The sequence below is a fragment of the Xiphophorus couchianus genome, chromosome 17 (assembly GCF_001444195.1).
Source record: "Xiphophorus couchianus chromosome 17, X_couchianus-1.0, whole genome shotgun sequence".
NCBI classification, from domain to species: domain Eukaryota; kingdom Metazoa; phylum Chordata; class Actinopteri; order Cyprinodontiformes; family Poeciliidae; genus Xiphophorus; species Xiphophorus couchianus.
Genome location: NC_040244.1, coordinates 5,029,782 through 5,050,222, shown reverse-complemented (window position 1 = coordinate 5,050,222; position 20,441 = coordinate 5,029,782). Strand labels below are relative to the sequence as shown.

The 20,441-nt window shown below is 38.9% G+C and overlaps 1 protein-coding gene across 12 annotated transcripts in view; it reads left to right on the top strand.

Moving 5' to 3' along the window:
* Positions 1–20,441, top strand: part of LOC114160803 (ELKS/Rab6-interacting/CAST family member 1-like) — a 127,762-nt gene that overhangs the window by 64,122 nt on the left and 43,199 nt on the right. For all 12 annotated transcript variants that reach the window (XR_003598856.1, XR_003598857.1, XR_003598858.1 and 9 more), the window contains one exon: positions 5,309–5,469. Coding sequence is in view for 9 of the 12 variants with exons in the window: in XM_028043611.1 (XP_027899412.1) it covers positions 5,309–5,469 (161 nt within the window). In the remaining 3 variants the exon portion in view is untranslated. The remainder of the gene's footprint in view (positions 1–5,308; positions 5,470–20,441) is intronic.

The following is a 20,441-nucleotide window of genomic DNA, read 5'->3' as shown; positions in this document are numbered from 1 at the left end:
AAGGGAAGAGTTTGGTGGATGCAACCTCAGACCGCGGGGAGTGTGTTTGTGTGTTTGTGTGTTTCGCTCCCTGGAGCGGCGGTGACTTAACGATGCCATAGAGATGGGAAATGTTCCTCACTGCCTAGATGGGTTTTGACAAGTGGGGGATGTTAAAAAACAGCGTAGGCTCAGGACGATAAACACGGCCTGCTGTAGCTGTTGGCAAAACGGCTGGACTCTTGTTGTTATTACTGCCTCTAAACGTCTGCCGTCTGCGCCGGCCTTTACTTACCGGACAGCTTCTGAACAGACGTGTAAAGTCAGCCATGAAAACAGATGTTTTACTCCGGAGGTATGCGTCCTCACAGCGCTGCAGAAGAAGTTTCACGCAGACAGATGATGCAGAGGATGGACAGATAATTAAAGAGTCGATGGACAGGGGAAGGCAGTCACATGGACGTGTGAAGGTGAAATGCAGCTTGCAAAACATTTTCTTCTTCTGAAAAACATCAAACACACTGTTTCAAATTCCAGTCAAGTTTCAAAGACATCAATACAACAAGAAAACATGTTTAAGATGATGCACTTGACAGGTTGGATTGCCTTTTTGCTGTAATGATGCAACTAAAAAGAAACAGCAGTTTTCATGGGTGCACTTGCCTCTTATTATAGAGAATGTGTAAATATATCTTACCTTGCCCTCTTATAAGGTTTTTTTTCTTATATATAAATGTTAGCCACAAATATCATTTTGAAGACTGGCAATGAGAATGAATTTATAAAAATTACTCCAAGAAATTAATGGTGACTCATTCAAGAGGTCACAACATAACCAAAAGGGTCATCTAAAGCTCTGGAGGCCTCACATGGCCTAGTTAAAGCCAGTGCTCATGATTCAACAATAAGAAACAAACTGGGCAAAATGGCATCCATGAGAGAGTTTCAAAACACCCATTTCATGTTTACCAAAAATTAACCAAAATGTTTTGTATACCAACAAATCAAAATGTCAATATTTTAGGCTGTAAACTAACAGCATTTTAGAAACACTAAGTTACACAGATGGTCAAACATGGTAGTGGCAGTGTGATGATCTGGGGCTAATTTACTGCTTCAAGACCTTGATAATCGGCAGTAAATGACAGAAATATAAATTCTTAATTAAGTGCAAAAGGCAATTATTAATATAATTGGATGTTTAGGTCAAAGTTTATCAAGAAATAGCCAAATAATTTTCAATCTTTCAATAATGTTTCATGATTTTCTGTCTATTGAGATGTGGTATTAAATAATAATAAATGAAGGAGTGAATTTCTAAACTGGGGTTTTCAAACAGCAGGCCCTGCATACATATACAGAATAAAAACAGGCAACGTCTGTGCATATAAGAATTTATTTACAAAATACTTTTGTCTTTGAAACTCCTCCCAGGGAACAGTGCATGAATATGGGTCAGTGCAGTGCCTTCTGGGATTCCGAGTTTTTACCATTCTCTTTTGGTCTCTATCTTTTTGTTTTCCATGGCTGGACCAAACAACAATATCCTGCTGCCGACAGTTTTTGCCCTCCAGCAGACTCGCTGTGCAGCAGGGTAGTGATCTAGTTGGCTTCTTCTCTGCTTTTAAAAGGATGAATGTAAAAAAACCCATTTTATTAGTTTCACCACATTGAAGTCCCTGTTCCACGTGGTTCAATTTTGTCGACAGTGATTGCCAAGCTGTCACATCATTTAGGCTGGGAAATATTAAAATGCATCAAAATGCTGCAAGTGCAACTTCAATTAGGGAGGCCAGAGGCCATTAATGGCAGAACGAGGCCTTATTTCAAAATGCTCCCATGGAAGAGAAAGGAGCAGAGATGTCAGCTTGTGGTGAAAGAGTGGAGATGTCAGCCAAACACCCGCTGCAGTCCTCTCCCAACGTCAACAACTCTAACTCAACCTTTCAGCAAGCGCACACACGTGTGTTATGTAGCGTTTGCAGACAGAACAGAGGATACTTCTTCTTTTTTTTTTTTTTTTTTTCTTCAAACGTAAATGGACAAGTATGGCCAAAAGAAGTGCGACCTGCTGTTTAGCCGGAGCACAGACCATTCCCGAATCGCATTCAGAAGAAGCCAGATGGAAACCAGCTTTTGGAAATGCGTTTCTGTGGGCACAAGTAAATCATAAATAAATATTTTTGAGTTCCTTTTTATACAACTGCGTCAGCGCAATTAACTTTTCACATAATGATTCATAAAACGTTGACAGGAGAAGATGATTTCCTCCCTTAATGAGGCCGGCTGGTTCAAAGGGCTCCCACATGCAAATGCTGCCAAACTGGTCCCACTTATAAACAGACTCCGACTCGATACTGGTGAGCAGACGGCTTTTTTCTTCGACTGCACTGTCAACACGTGTGTGTGGGACCGTCCCATGAACCTGATTTGCCTGTCAAACGCTTTTGACCAGAACCACATGAAAATAAACCAAACTTTTGCTGCTAGACATGAGTCACTACTGTATGTGCGATGAGCGCAGAAAGGTGTGCGTGTGTGTGACACAGCAGCGAGCCAGCGCCGTGACACACTCCATCTGTCTCAAACTGGAGACAGACATACCTCTCCTCGGCTTCCCGTTTTCTATTAAGCGGAGAATTTTTTACTTGTTGAACCCGGTGCTCCTTTCTCCTGTGGTTCCTCTTGTTTTGATCTTAAAATAAACCTGAAATCATTCTTGAACACAAGCGTCCACAGGGCTCGCGGTCTCCATGGTGCCGACACGGTCTGGAGGAGTCTAGAGAAAGATTCAAGTATTTTACAGAGCTGCATCCATCTATACATACACACATAACATGAGTTCATAGTAAACCTAAGCAACGTATCCATTGTAACACAATATAAACTAAGAAATTTGAGTCTGGAACGGTTTGCAAATCAGTATTTCCACAAACTGCATCTTGCTTCTTTCCAGTCCCTCAGTTCTCATGCTTGGCCGTGTCACTCCTACCTTATTACGCTCCTTTCTCACTCTGTCACGATTATTGTTCTGCGTCACATTTTCCAACCTTTTCCTTCCTCCCTTTTCTTTTCTAAATGCTGCTTGTATTTCTCTCTGCAATTTCTATTTAGTCTATCGTGTGCTCATCCTCTCTTATACTTATTTTTTCCAAAACAACTTGCCTGTGTTTGTAAAGTCTTTCTTCATCTTCTTTAACTTTTGTTTACACCTATCTTCTTCGTTACCTCTGGATCCTGAGGCCTTTCCTCTGCCTTTTTCTTATATTTCTCTCCACGTCACTGAATTCATCTCCTCCCCTCACTGCGATCACTCTTCCTTCTCACAACTCTCTTTTTCTCTGTCATTTGTATGCAGCTGTCTCACATTCCAATTCATGAGTTCACCACAAGCGGATTTAGGTGGTCAAAGGTAACAAAGAATCATCACGTGCCACTCTCAGCGTTCTTGTTTTTCCGTCATCAGGTGGTACTTTTGTTTTAATTTCATTCTTCCTTTTATCCATGTGCTTATATTCTTTATTTAAACAAACAGTTGGAGGGAAAGTTGATTTCAAATCATCTTTGTTTTGCCTCTGGTTGTCTTGACAGCTCAAACTTTGAGTAGTTTTGCTCTCACAAGGACTTTGCATCAATCAGACTATGAAGAAAATATCACAGATTTTTGTTTTGTTTTGTTTCATATTTCTCAGACATCTTACATCAGACTCTTGTTTTATATTTTCGTGACACTATTTATAAAATAGCTGCAGACAAAAATGATGTGCGTGTAGCTTCCTCTGTACATCCCTCTTAAGAAACCCCTCTGTATAATGTTATTTATATATATGTGAAAATCTTGAAATCTGGTCTCAAATTTGGAAAACAAAATAGCATTCTGCTTTTGTGACTGCTAGATGTTTAGGTGTTGGGGTGGAAATGATTATTTCCACTGTATACCTGTTATACAGGTTATATTACCACATAATATGATATTTTAATATGTTGGATTCCTGGTTCAGATTCAGGTATCCAACTTCTTTCACAAATATTAAATAGGATAGAGCTCAGGTCAGAAGTTTAATATCAGTGAAAGAACCTGTCACTATGACCCCCATCATGCTTGACAGCTGGTACAGTGTATTTAAGCATAAAAACCTCACTTCGACTTCTGTACTTCTTGTCTTGTTCTTGTTTAACTGCCCACCAAAACGCCTCCCTAGATAAAGGTTTTGCATGCCGATGCTACAATTTTCAGTCAAACATGAAGGTGCCGATTTGTGAGCAAGGACTTCTTTCTTGCTCCACACCCTCTCAGTTGAGTGTGCGAATATAAAACTTCCTTCACTGAGGATGACAGCAGAGGCATTCAAGCTGGTTACAGACTTAAGTCCCTTTGTTGTTCCTGAACATCCCAACCAATTTCCTTCCATTTCATGGTTACAGTTTGGGACTTCTTCTATGTTTGGTTACGTAGGGATGCATCCAAACGTCTGTTTAAACGTGTTTAAACTGGTAATCTTCTTTAGAAATGGTTCCAAAAGAGAGATCGGTTACATGAACGATTCTACAGACTTTTTCTGACTGTTATTCAGCTTAACTTCAAACTCCACAAGCTGCAGTCAATCACAGACTCAAACAAGACGTCGTGTTATTTAGGTATTTTATAAGCTTCAGTACCACATTACGATATGGAGCTGAAATTAAGTATATATTTTATCCTGAATCAAATTTTGAACCTAACTGAATCGGAGAAAGTCTCCAATAAATTTATTTAAAATGTAATATTAATTGATTGTCAAGTTGATCATTATACCTTAGCGTAATATCAAACATTACATTTAAACTCTTGCAAAAGCAGTTAAAATTATTTCCCTTTTATTTGGTTTGTCTTGATTTGTTTTACTTGAAATAAAAGAACAACATAATGCATTCTCTAAAGTTTCATTTTTTTAATTCACTTTTTGTTTTTTTTAATAACACTTCTTCTGTTGGATGGTTTCCTCTCTTTCCTGTTTTTTTTCTTTTTCTGACTTTGGACGTTAGCCGAATCGTTGTCTGGCCTTAAGAAATACATACTGACCTCACACACATTAAAATGACACAGTGATATAGAGCCAGTGAAAAGAGCAGGCCGAGATAAAATATGTATCAGGAAAGTGAAGGAGAAAAATAAACAGCTTAGAGAAAAAAAAAATAAAACAGGGAGTAGGAAAATGACCTGCTTGATGTTCCGCAGTGGAGAGTGATTTCTTAAACCTTTCAAACTAGTAGTGCTCAGACACTTTCAGTCAAACAAAAAGGTCTAAAAGAAGCCAAAACTAAATGTGTGTTTATGTGCCTGTGTCAGGTGGAGGACCTACTGGTTGCCATGGAAAAGGTGAAACAGGAACTGGAGGTGATGAAAGCCAAGCTGTCATCGACCCAGCTCTCATTGGCTGAGAAGGAAGGTCATCTGACCGCCCTGCGAGCTGAGAGGCGGAAGCACCTGGAGGAGGTCCTTGAGATGAAGTAAGAATATAAAAACACTCATATCTCATGTTTTAGTGCCTTTCTTTATATTAATGTGTATTTCAGCTGTGCTTTAGCATCGAGTTTTATCCATCCAACTCCACATGCACCACTTATCTTTTCATTTCCTACTGGTTTCTTAACGAGCACACACAAATGGAAAACATAGCATTAAAGGTACACCGTTAAATATCACACAAATTCACATTTCTGCGTTTCTTTTCTCATCTTGCACTAATCTGTCTAAGATTCTCTTAAGAAAATTCCTTAAGGTTTATTTTATTGCTGTGGTTTCAGTGGAGAACTTGTTGATTTGCTCCAAAACAGTAAATACTTTTAGACTGATAAAACTCTGTTGAAATCTAATGATTGTTCTCAGGATGTGGTCTCTGTTTTAGTTCTTTTTTCCCCCCAGGAAGTTGCTTTTATATGTGATGATCATTTTAGCTACTGGGAATCCACAGCAAACAAAGATACTATTACTTTTTAATGCCATCTTTCAGGCTTTATGGACTGAGCATTTTGTACTGTGGTGTATTAACTTTAATAGCGAACAACCACATAAATGCTAGGGTCCACTGTTCTCCTCACAGTGTTAATAAAAAGGCTACAATAATGCCCTGTTCCCCCAAAGAAACCAACCTTTGGTTGGAAAAAATCATTCGCATTTCTGAGCAGAACATATAGCGATGTATTTATGACTTGTGAATAGCATGACTTTGTTTAAAAAAAAGAAGAAGCTGAAAACGGTGGAAAAAGCAGTGGTAACATACAGTATGTGACGTATTTGCCTTTTTGCTGAAATTTTGGTGAACGGGAAGCGCCAAGTTGTACCAAAGCGTTAAGTTGTACCAGTATCCTTGACAACCGTGAGGATTTAAAGTAACTTTCCTTACTCATAGTATATTGCAAGTAAATGTGATCCCAGATATCAGAACTGTCCAACTGAAGTGGGTGATAATATAAACTCTTCAGAAATGACTTCACAATAAAATGGTTTGGTTATTGGTATGAAATGGAAAAGAGGTTGCTTTCATTTGAACTTGGAAAATCTAAAAAAGTCTTTAAAAAAAACTTCTAAAGGATGAAAGTTGGATTTCTAAAGGATGAAAGATTCACATCAAACCCATCTGCAAAATACACACAAAAAGTTGCCCATTTGTTAATTCCTATTTCATTCAATCAGCATCACATGTACATTAACAACTTTTTTGAACTCTTTAGTCTCTGATAAACTCGGCTCTGTGGTTGTAAGACATTTTGGACAACGTAGTTTGTTCCCCCACAGTGGAGATATGGGTTCACCACTGATTGCATAATCTCATCCCAATATCTCTCTGCATGGCCGTTGCCTTTTAGTGATGACAAGCAACAGTTCACAGTGAGAGAAAAGCTGCCCCACACAATTATACTGCATCCACCAAAACCTGCTTGGCTCTGGCAATGAGAATTTGGGAGATTTTCATTGGCACAACACAGATACTCAACTCTGGTTAAACCACTAATGCATTTTCTTTGCAAATGTGGCAATAAACAGGATTTCCAACGGTTTGAGATTTATTGCCACAAAACATTGTTGTATCAAAGAAGTAATCAACCAAAGACAAAATGTCCTTGCTTTTTATGTTAAGTTTACATTGTTATTTTCTTTCATGGCTTTGCCCTGCAGGACATTGCTAGAAATAGAAAATCAGGAGTTTAGGAGTTTTGACTTCTGAAGTAAATCGAATGCAGTATTACGGCAGGCAGTTTCCCTTTAATACGCAGGTTTTTCCTAACATATGAAACCGATTAGTTTAATAATACAAACATTGTTATATCCTCTTCTGCTTTCCAGAAAGCAAAAGAAGATGCATTTTCTTTTGCATTTTTCAATCATATCTTGGCTATGAGCGCTATCTACTGCACAACATAACAAACCAGCTTGGTATTCATAATTTCCTGAAATCAGCTCATTTAACTCGGCATCATTAAGCCCTTGATCTCTTGATATCTGCAGTAGTTTTTCCATGTAGCTTCAGTGATCCAGGAAGATGGTGATTGGACTCAATGACACGAGCTTCACCCGACACCTCATTAACTCTCCTCTCGTTTCTTCTCTCGCTTCTCTTCTTTCATCTTCCTTCTCCTTCACTCCGCACTTTAAAGCCATCGAGATGATGCTAATGCAACAACCATGTCCCACTATCCAACTCTTCACATGATTGATTACATATGCAGACACCAACACACACACAGTCATGCGCAGGCTGTAACCCAGCGTTCATTTTAATGTTGTTTTAATAGATGGGTTTGTATTTTAAGTGCTGCTGAGATGAGTCCAGCAGTCATGTATTTTCTGCAAATTTACATCCTCTCTGAGCCCTCACGGTGACATCTGATTTAGTGGAACAACACTTTGGGCTGAAATAGAAGCTGTGGAGAATATCCATGTTAGGCATGTCCTGCCTCTTAAAGTGGGCTATGAGACAATGTTTTATTGTGGCCAAATGGGAAATGAACTCTGTGATTTCATTTTCCTGTTCTGTGACCATGACATTTTCCACTAGGATTGTATTATTTTGTTTTTGAGAAGGGTTTAGTGTAGTTGGTGTGGGGGATTTTATCACCTTCTTCTCAACCCAGTGCGGTTTTTACTGGTACATAGATGCATAAATGGATTCTCTGTTTTTATATGCGGAATTGCTCCATGTATGAAAGTCCAGACATGTCCGAGGTTTCCTGTTGCAAATTTATTGGCCCATTAATGAGTATTTATGTAGCACACATAGACTTTAATAGACACTTACCTGCTTTGTTAAATACAGACCACACAGTTTTACAGGAACACACATATCCGCAATACTGTTACAAGTTGATTTACCAGAATGTTAATCAGATTTTATTTTATGTTTCCCTTCTGACCTGCTCTGAGTGGAGGGTGTGGGGTTTGTTCCTTGCAGCAGGTATGATCAAATATTTCACTGTAAACTCTCATATGGTCTTGGTTAGTTTGATTGTTTATGTTTTTGTAGATGACGGTTGTCAGAGGAATCAATACTCAGATACTTAACAACGCCCACCTCATTGTTTTTCTTTTCCCTTAAGGGTTAGCTCAGTACATCCAAAGTAAGCATAACTTAACAGGTTTTATCTTTATTTGTTTTTTATTCATTTCATGGAAATTATTATACCCCCGTCTCACCATTGTGTGTCAGACTTTTTCATTTTAAGAGTTTTGGTAGACAAGATGGCAGAAGAAAATTATTCTCCCCCCATCGCATTCCTAAACATTTATCACTACAGCTTACACGATTTAATCACCACATAAACATCACATGAGCTTTGCAGCTCTGACATGCCACATAAACAGCACATTTACAAACCAAATGTACCAAATAAACGTAACTGCAACTCAAACAGAAATAAGCTACATGGAGATCATGTAGGTTTAAAACTGAAAGTGAAACTACAAGGCATTTCTTGCTCTCTTATTAGTTTGGCTACTAATTATTTAACTACTCGATAGAGCATGGAAATATCATTCCCATAAGGTCAGCTGACTTAAGGACAAGAAAATCAATGTTTTAGATTGGCCATCAAATAGCTCTGATCCCAGTTTTACAAAACATTTTTGGGCAGAACTGAAACAGTGTTTGCACAAGATTACCTACAAACCTGACTCTGTTACACATGTTCTGTCAGGTCAAATGGGTCAAAATTTCAACAAACTGTTGTTCGACACAAGTCACCTAATTTAAAAGGCAATTCTACCAAATACAAAGGAGATTTATGTAAGCTTCAAAATCTGTTATTTTTAGCACTTAGCAGATGGACATAACATTTTGTAATCCAAATAGACCTAGAACAGGAAAGTTTTATTTTTCTTTTATGTAAGAAAAAGGTTGCGTGTCTTTCACACAGTGTACGTAAATATCTCTGCTTTAGCTTATTATTTACAGACTTTTTTCCTTTGTTTATCTTCGGATTGTCCTTTTAGCAATCTCACTGATGTTTTACCTAAACATTAGTTTCTGGCTTAGGAAGCTTCACATTTAACAGTAAACTCAGTATATATTTAGTGGCTAAAAATGTTCATTCTGAGCATAAATGTCCTCATGTTGGAAGTCCTGTTTCCCCTTCTCAATGCTTTCCCCGCCTGCGTTGACTTGGCAACGCTGCTGATGGCCCTTTAACACCAAACTGCTGATTCCAGTGCTGGTTCTAAATCAAACCAAAGGACTCATTCCTTCCATTTGAACCCAAGCACTTGGTCCAAGACAGGAAATCTGGTACAGTAGCACTAACTCTTTGCTGGTCCAGACCAAAACAACTCATCAAGGGGCTGTGGGCAGCATCAAGGAAACCAACTTACCGTACCGCCGTAGTGCTATTTCTGAATGTTACCCAGCACTTGTACAGTCAAAAGAAAGACGTTTTTGTTTGGTCCAGTGCTTTAACATCTCATGTTAGAGTTGGAGAAAACCATCAGTTTGTCAACACTTAGTTTCAGCTTGATTACCGATGTGTGTCAAACATTTTGACTGTTTCCGTACACAGAACATGCTGACCAGCTGGCTAACTACTTTTCTGCTGTTTGCCTTTTTTTTCCTTGCAGAAAAAAGTGCAAACATTGTGTGTGACTCCAAATAAACTCACTTTGATCATTTAAAGTTTTCCCATGTTGGGTTGCATATCATTCTGAAATTCTATTTGTATTTATATGACTGTCATTTTTCTGCTTATGCACAGTTCACTCAGTTGTCTCCTGGTACTTTTCAGAGAATCTGTTACAGTTTCCCTTTGAAAACTGCCTTTTTATAAATATTGAACAACTTTAAAGATTTTTCCTAGCACAAGTTTTATTTTGACTCAAAATGTTATGCATAGACATTTGATTAAATTTCCTTTTACGAATTTTTGGTAACCATCAACAACTTATGACAAGATTCTGGCTGAATATTTAACTTGTGCTTGTTGTTGTGGCTTAATACTTTTTCTCTGGAAGATGTTTGACTTGTTTGTGTGGGAAGCTGCATATTTCCGTTCTGCTTTAAGGGGAAGATTTTAGCGGAGGGACTTCTTTCTTTCTGATTTTGAACATCTTAACCAATTTCCTTCAAACTCATGATAATAGTTTGAGTCAGATGAATAATATTTGGACAGATTTATTTAATATATTTAAGAACGTAATGCAAGTGGTCAAATATCCAGTCAGTGTTGAGCTAGACGTTAGAATTGGGAAAAAAAAAAATCCACATTAAATTCAAACTTATGCTTCTAAATTTCATTCTATAAATAATTTAACACTGTATGTTCTTTAGTTATTACACTTTCAAAACAAAAAAAAAGATCCTTACAAATCACTGAAAACCTAAAATGGAGGTAGCACTTATGCCAGTGACAAGTGTATATAAACTTCTGATTAGAACTGGAAATTGTTGCCCAAATGTATAAAAATCAGAGTGTTCAGCCATCTGTAAGGCAAGACTTTCTGCACTGCTGTCAATACATCCATTAAAATTGTCAAAGCCTTTCAGCAGCTTCTGATTTGCATCCACCAGCTGCCACACCTAGAAAGCTTTTAGAGCAAACTTAAATAAGCTGGCAAAGCATTAACAGCTTTTCTGGATAAAAGAAAAATGAATTGGCAGCATGAGATTTGTTATAGTATCACTAAAGTCCTTTAAGAAGACATTCTTCTGAGATGAGGGAGTAGCTTGATGTTTTGCACATCGCCACATGTAAAAGAAAAATGTTTAAATTATAAAGTCTGACAATATTTTTCTCTGAAGCCAAATTCGCTTTCTAGCCCAAAAAAATCGTGATTATATTTGACGGTGTATTCTGCACCAGTCAGCAGTTTCTGGTTGCTTAGCTGCGTTTCGTCAAATCTACTATTTTCAACTTTGTCCTGGTTTTTATGTGATTAAAAGCACCCTTCGGAAAATCCATCAGGAAATCCTATCTAAAGAAAAACTCCACTGAATCACCTGTAGGAGCGTACAGTTTGAAGAATGTGTGACACTTCACAGAGAAAGAACTACTGCACAGATAGCTGCTGGTTGTCTGACTGAGTTATGTTAATGACACCGCTGCTCACATATTTCACGAGATGTGAGCAAATACGTCATGTGTTTCTGGCTTTCTCCCACAGTTAAACATGATCGCTGTAAACGTTACTGCGTTCATATATCTCATAAGAAACTGTCTGTGTACACACGGGGACTGCTGTAATTCCTGGGGGTCTCATGTCTGATTTCATGCCTTGCATTAAATCGGTGTAGGGTTTAACGTTGCTCTAAGGCGTGATATACTATACCCAGTGTTTCACGGACACACAAGACCTTAACACACATGCACACACACACACGCTCATTCCTATGAAGAAATACATACCGAATACAGCTGGAAGAACACACATCTACGCTCCTGTTTCCTCTCTCTACACACACACACACACACACACGGTGTGGTGTGTCGTGTGGCTGTCTGTCTTTCTGTGTTTTACGAGACTATGCAAACTAACTCTGTGATACAGCTAGAGGAATTTGCTGACAATGTGTGTGTACCAGCAGGGAGGCGGTCTAAGATTTGTTTGAATTAAAGACCCCAACTGTTCTGCTTTACTGACACTGAACACACCCCTCTTTTATGCTGTATTCTCCTTACAATGTTTTTTTTTTTTATGTGTCCATTTAGCACCAGAATTTCATTTGTTTGGACATCTTGTAGTGTCTGAGTGTTTGATTAGTTGATTTAATGACAAAAGTTAAACAAAAATATTGGCTGTATTTTATTTTTTTTCAGTTGGCTGTCTTGTACCACTAGTTTAAAAAAATATTCAGTTTTCTAATAAAAAAATCTGATTTTTTGTAGGTTGGTCCAAATTAACAGTATTTTGTGAGATATAAAGTCATTCATCTTTAACAAAAAAAAAAGTGTCCTGGTCAGTGGAAACCAAACAAATCTGATAATTAAAATAAAGTGAAAAAGAAAAAAGCTGCAATAAATAAGTTTTACACCTTTTAAATGATGTTTTTTAAAAAAGAAGTTTTTTTAAAGCAACTAATGCCATTTTTGATGGTTGTTGTCAGAAAGAAACTAATGTAAAAAAGAACAGCTTGGACACGATAAGATAAGAGGCTGAGAAATACAAATATCAAAATATTTAATAGGAAGTTGACGCAAGGAAGAAGAAATGTTTTTTGACAGTTAGAAAAACAGGAATGCAATGGAAACAAGATAGAGACAAATGTCCAACAACAACTTACTCATGGTGAAAACGCACCACAGAACGGTTGAGAATGAGAAACAAAACGTTATTTATACGGTTATATAAGCAGAGGATGTACACTTTGTACACTGTACCCTGAATCACTGGTGAAAGGATGGAGCAAAGAAGCTAAAGATGTAATAATTATGTATTTCCCATTGACATGCAGTTTATTGGATCATTATACTTGGTATTTTGCAGCTTTAAGATCAGAGCACCAACAACTAAATAATTGACCAAGGACAGATTTTTTTTTGTGTTCAGTTTATCATCATTATTTTGGTGTTTTAATGTGAAGGTTTTTATGTTATGGCTAAATAAAGAACTGTTTGGTTAGTCTGAGTTGGAGACTTTTTGTTGTGTTTTCTGGTAGTTTTCAGAATAGTAAAATTGGCTTCATTACAAGTTTCAACTAAATCAATGCGTGATTTTCATGGATCAACGTCCCATTTGATAAAAACGCAGGGATTCCTGTACGATTTTCTTAATTTCTCCTATAAGAAATGTGTCAACCAAACCACACAACAGAATATTGGTTTAATAGTGCAGAGCTTTGTGTAAAGCTGGACTTTAAATAAAATGTGCAGACACTCCAAGACGGCCTGCTGTCTTCAAGCTTCCTGCAGCCAAAAGCTGGGCTGATGCTTCAAGGTGAATGCTATAAATTCAGTTTATTCCTCTTGAGCTGCTCTGTTCTCTGTTTTATCTCCCTCCCATCCAAACTCATCCCTTCCACTGACCCCCCGCTTTCATTCCTGCTGTCCCTCCTTCACTCCATCTTTCACTATGAAATACCTCAACTCTATACATCCCATTCCCCCACAAACTCCTATCACTTCTTCCTAAAATCCTTCCATCCTTTTTCCCAGTTTCCATCTTTTAACAGTATACATCTGTGCGGAAATGCTGCTCTGACTGGATCTGTGTTTTTCCGGATGCATTTCATCCTCTCTTGCTGTGTTTGTTGTCACACTTGTCACAGCATACTGAAACTAATCAATGATGTGTGTGACTGCGTGTGTTAAAGATCCCATTTCCAGCGGCTCTGTCAGTGGAACGACATTTCCGTCTTCTGCAACCATCATCTCTGCAGATATAACAAGACTTGAGCAAGGCGCTCACACACACACACACACAACATCAGCTATACCATCACCAACAAAAAAACTGTATGCTTAAGCCTCTCGAACACACGCGTAGTAACTTCCAAACCCATTTGGAGCTTTCTCCCTGGCAGCAGCGCTCCGAGATTCACACCCACACATAAAGACACTTGCATAAAAAATGCGTCCTCCCACACAAATGCATGTACACATGCTTATGGCAACACCAAAAAGAAACACATGCTCTGATCCTTTCACACAGCAATGAGCTTAATCCACATTCACAGTGTGCCAATGGAAGTCTATGTTTGTCTGTCTTTTTGAGAGCTTTATGTGACGAGAAGGGGCATGCCGTTTTGACACTTGGCCTCACAATCTCAAATCACCGCTTGCTGCTTTGTTTCCGTTTTTCTTCTCCTCTCCAACCTCGCCATTCTTACTAGTTTTGTCCTTGAGGATCGGGGCAGTGACAAAGGCTGCTGCTGTTAGAGCAAAATTAATGTACAAAATATGATTTCATGGAAACTTTGGAATCCATTATTCCACATTTTATTTGCAGTTTGTGAAGGGTGTGCTGAATTCTTGCACCAATTACGTGAGATAATTGGATAGAATGTTATAGGAGGCAAGAACAAGCGTGACATCCTAGAACCAAAAGTAATAAATTGGGAGAAAAACGAAAGTGTAAAAAAGGGATGCAAAATAAACTTAAACCCACATGTTTTCCTCTGCTAATTGGTGGTTTTTCAAGGCACCCCACCAAACTGTTTATTAAATAGCAAGAAACAAGAGCATAATCTTTGAAACGGAAAAAGGAGCAACAGGGAGATAAAAATTGATTTGAAGACGATTATGTTGAAAAATAGCTGTCATTTTAGGTAAAGCCTGTTCATTGTTATGAAATTAAGACATTTATTTTTTTATTCCTTATTCAAAAACATTAAGGTGAAAACTGTGGTCCCAATTATTTACAATCCTGGAAACGAGTAATAAGAAAAACTTAAACTAAATCCGTATTTCATAGCAATTGCGTACTCGCACAATGAAACCTTGTGAAAATCCAACCTTTCATTTAAATTATTTATTCAGTAGAGGAATAATCCCATAATAAGAAGATTGGTTCAGTCGGGGTGAATTGTTGACACCTCTGCTGTTAAAGCTTTCTAAGGTTTGTACATTCATAAAAATTGGTCTTTCAGCTCACTGTGGATTTTTTTGCTTGATAATTCAGAGACGTGTAGAAAAAAAGGCTTTTTGCTGGCTTTTAAATAATGGGTTGAATGGGTTGGCATGTAGATGGCGTCTAATGGTTACTATGGAGATTTGGTGATTAATAAAACATTAATCTTTACTGCAACAGGTTTTCCTCTCCCTCCATCCGCCTCGCTATGTTGGTGTCTGGATCAGTATCCGTTTTCATCCTGTTGGTCAGTGCAAAGTTTAAATGCGCTGCTGGTCATGTTGTTAAAAACATTACGTTTTTCATCTTTTCATGTTTGTTTTTCAGTCATTATTGTCCGACACTAAGAGGAAATTTTTCACATTTACAGCATTCCTTAGTGCACATCTGGAAGTCGCAGGTGTCTGTTACCGTGACTGGTTGCTGCTCGAGTGCTGACAGATTGTTAGCAGATGTCTTGGTATCAGTAGCAGAGCGTTGGAACGGATTTACTGTTTAGAGCCCCAGCGAAGACAAAGCTGCATCTTTAGTCACACCTCTGAGTGGGTGTGCTTGTGTGTGGTCCGCTGGACAGAGCCAGCTTCCGCCGACCATGGCTAAAACCCTTTTTTACACTTTTCTCATTAGTCACACTGTGGGTTTTTCTATATCTGCGTATGTGTGTGAGAGAGTCTGAGCGACGGGTAGAAAGAAAAACTGTGAGGGAGCGAGAGAAGTTTTTTTAGAAGAAAAAAGGGAGTGAGAAAAATGGGGAATGTGTCAAGAACAGATCCTCATTCTGTCATGCAGTAGTCCCACCTGCCCTCTTCTCCTGCTCGCATTCTCTTCCCTCCTTACCATCTTTGTCTCTCTGCCTCCCTCTCCCCCTTCATGTCTCTTTGATTTGTTTTCCCTCCAAATCCTCCAGTTATTTTATTCCCATCCCTGTCAGTGCTGTTTCTGTGCGTCTTGGCGTGTAGGGGTGTGTGTGTGTTATGAAGCTTCTCGTTCTCGTTTTCTTTTAAGCTCTCTGATGTACAACAGCTCTTGAGGGGAGCTTTTCTTTCCCCTCCGGAACACAAAAACACACAGAGATATCCCATGCACCAGCTTTAACCTATTTCCCCAACACTTCCCTCTGACGGTGCCATCCTCTGACTCTGTGCTAAATCATTCATGTCCAGCCTCTATGACCCAATTCCAGTTTAGTTTAAAAGCACAGACACGGAAGAGCCAATTCTCAAAAAGATTATTCCCAAAAACATGTTGTTTTCTGTGCTTTGTCCTGGGCCTTGCACAATGACTCTTTTTCCTCGTTTTGTCACGGTACAACAGTAAATTTCATTGTATTTTACTGGAGTTATATGCAACAGATCAGAGAAGACTCTAAAATAAAGTCAACCCATGTGTAATATATTCTTAGTATTACTGTAGCTGTTCTGTAAAGGCCTCAGATAATTGTCAGTGAACAATCAGCATCATAAAAACCAAGGAACACAGCAGACAGGTTCTGGAAAAGTTTAAAAGCATAAAGAATAAAGTTATCAATCCCAAACTGCAACCCCCTCACAGAGCTCCATAAATCCATCATCCAGAACTCAAAGCATGGCACAACCTGCCCAGCCATGGCAGTCCACTTAAAACAACATCAGAGAACATTAGGTGTAGCAGAGACCCATGGAAACTTGGGCAGAGACCAAAAGCTCAGGAGGTAGAACCTGTCAACAAAAACAACTGCTAGTACACAAATCTGGCTTTTACGGAAAAGTAGCAAAAAAAAGAGGACATTATTAAAAGGAGGCAGTAAGAAGTCATCGTAGGGGATGCTCTGCTCAGGTGACACCAGGACTAAAACTTTTATGCTTTGTTTCTACTTAGTTGTGCTGTATCAGTGGTTTTCAATACGCTATTATGGCACCAGTATGTCTGCTGCTTGTTGCAGGAAGTGACGTTCCTGACTTCAGTTTATGGATTGTTGTGTGACACTAGTAGTTTCCCCCTATGCACCTACAACTGAAGGGGTCGATTGTATTGGACGCTTTTACAATGGAAAAAGGCAAAATCGCACAAATCTGTGCCTTAACAATCAGTGGAATTTTGGCTTTAGACTCCATGAAAAACTGTGGTGGACAACTAGCATCGTCATGCTGTGGGGTTGCTCTCCCTCACATTGACAGGGAAGCTAGTTAAAGCTTTAGTGGCTGCAAAAGACTTTGGATCAGAGCTGACATTTGCTTTCCAGCAGGACGACAATGTTTAACACCCAAAACTATATTTTATTGGCATGAATACCTTTAAAACTTCCTTGTTCCTAGACTTGAGACCCGGCTGATGTGAATTTTAGTGTTTGTTTTTGTTTTTTTTAACTTAAAATACATATAAAAATATAAAATTTCCTGATCAGTTAACACATTTCAGATTATAGCTGTAAATTGAAAATCAATGGAATTTCTTTACCTAATGCTCCACATAGCAAGTGCATCTTTACTCAGCTTTTTTTATATGTAGAGTGTGGTCTAGTTGTAACATTCTACATGTATGTAATTATTAGTTGTTAGTTTTCTCGGATAAGTTGTAATGTAGTGCAGGGACACTTAATGACAGCGCTGAGCAACAGTTAACACTCAACAATAAACCAAACCTTTATTGGCTCTCTCCACTTTGATGGCCCTCACATGGCAGGCCGGCTGCAACACATGTTCCATAAAGACCTGCTGTGTTTTTTCTTGTCGGGTTATAAAATGCGGCGCACGGTAGTTGTGTTTGGGAGTTTCTGTGGGACTCTGCGAGAGAGAGAAAGAGAGAATCTCAACGCAAAAGCAGCACAAAGCCTCAACTAACAGGGACTATTGACTTCATGTCAGATATATATTTTGCTGTATAAATTAAATCCATGATGTGTAAGAGTTTGCGTGTAAGATGGAGAGAAAGAGGGAATTGTCTCAGTGCAGATAAGAACGGGGGGTGGTGGGGCTCACTTCTCACTGGTTGTGTGCCGCAGGTCAAAAGCTGTCAGTTGGGCGAGAAATACTTCTCTGCAGGATTTCACTCTGGAGACCAAGAAACTAGTAGCAATGAATGTGAGTGTATGCTGATTTGTGTGAAGGAGAGAAAACTGTGGTGGGGGAAAGGCAACAGAAATGGAGGCAAAGACAAAAGAATTAGAATTCAACTTTGCACGGAAAGTAAGGATATTATTTCGTTGTTGTTACAGTGCTTCTTGGCAATAAATCTTATACATCTGAGAAGTCTGTTTATTCCCTCCTAATGATACCACATTTGTGAGGAAAACACATTTATGGGGTGAGCAGCAGAGTTGAGTGTATGGGTTGTAACCATGAAAAACCCACCAGTTCTTCTTTGTCGATGCATATAGTTTTTTCACTCTTGTTTGGTGTTGTTTATTGGATTAAATGATTAAAGATTTAAGAAACAAGACATGTAAGCAGTTTAAAATGTAATAATCTGAGCCACCAATTGTGTACACAACCTCAACAACCTGTCTACCTCTTCCTCGAGGGATAATATCTGATTCCTGAACCAGCATTTGTCACAAATCAGTCTCTGTAGTTGTGTTGTCCACTTTGGTGTGAACTTTGGTGTCACTGGTTGGAGAATCTCAAGTCAATGGTTCTCTACATTGAGATTGCCTTCAATTATCTTGTTCTTCCAGTGAGAGAGATGTGGCCTCATACCATCACACGCCCCACCCACCACAGAAGATTTGGGAATATTTTCATGGGCACAGCCTCTATTCCCAGCTCCGCTCTTAACCTGCAAATTCATTTGTCTTAATGTGGCTCCACTTACAGGGAAATAAACAGACATAACTACCAAAGAGTTGCTACCAAAAAGCATTGTTACAACAATGAAATAACCCACCAAACACCAATTTCCTTTGCCTTCCTCACATTTCTGTTTGCATACAGCAAGTCAGCAAAGCAGAATCAGCCCAGTGGCAACACCATTATCAGATGAAACTACAGTGTTACCAATGCTAGCTTTGCCTTTCACTACCACAGTGACAGAGACAGCCTCATTTTTCAGACTTTTGTTATGGTTTTATCTTCAAACTTAAGACGCGGATGTTCCTTGAAGAAACGGTGTAAAAAGGGTGCAAGCTCTCGTCCAGTTCAACTTCAATGCTACAAACAAAAAATTAAGTGCTCTGATTTGCTGCAGCACTTTTCGTTCATATTTGTAATTCAGAGTGTTTCTTGGTTCACGTCAAACTGCACATTCACACTCCCCCAAACAAACCAGACTTTTTAGGTAAATGAATCAGAATTCCATTAAAGCGGACTAAACAGGGCTGATGTGATTACACTGTTACTGTGGAGAAATTCATCATGCTGCTTGTTGCTCAATTGCATCCTTCATTTTTGAGATATTATTCCTCTTCCTCTGCGTTTTCAAAAAGCAAAGGTGTCAAAGTGACACCAAGAAAGTGTCACTTTCAGTCAATAGAGACCTGAGATGAGACTTTGATTTGGAGTGAACGACTTTAAACTTGACTTGAACCTAAAAAAAAACAACAACTATTTATGAACTTCTCTTTTAGGAGAAGATGTTAATAAAAATTGTGTTACTAAAGATTTGGATGGTTGATTTTGAAGTCTAACATTATTTAGTAGACATGCAACAAATACAACAGCAGTTCAATACCAAAACTCCGGCAGCCTTAATTTAGGGTTTTGTGTAAACCAGAGCAGATCGTAACGGAGAAAACAATGGACAGTTGTTTCGGTCAGTCAGAAACAGAGAGCAGAGAAAGGGGATTATTTCTCCAATAGCTCTGTGTTTGTCTTAGACAAAGACTGGCCAATGTCATTCTGGACTCAAATCTACTATACACACATGCACAGGCAGTTAAAATACAACATGAGAACACACACCCCAGTGAGCGTTAGCATAGCTTAAACACAGCAGATTGCAGTGAATGTCAACTTCGTGAAAGCGATAAGACGGCATACAGAAGAAGCAGCTTTAGTGTGTGAGCAGAAATATGTGAGTGATCTAAGACCAGGCATTAGGGTTTCTGATAAAGTGGGGGGCCTTAAGTGGTTTGAGGAAGGAGAGCTCCTTCCCATCTGTGTGTCCGCGTGTGTGTGTGTCTGTTGGGGCTGGGGTCAGGTGCCTGGAGCATTTGTGTATATCTGCTTACTGTCTGCCTTGTCGCAGCAGCGATGACATCATGGCACACGACCGGCGAATAACGGAAAGAATCCGTCCCCCTGCCCATTTCACAGATAGAGAGGAAAGAGAAGTGGAACGATAGAGTGACAAAGACGGGGGTGTTAAGGGAGAGAAAGAAACGTGAGAAAGGTGAGCTTGAAGCTTAGAGTGAGTGAGAAGTGGTACAGGAGTAAAATTATAAGCAGACTTGTTAAGTTGTGACTAACCAATGAAACGCTCTTATAAAACCATGACAGCTTTACTTTACGCCACTTTTACC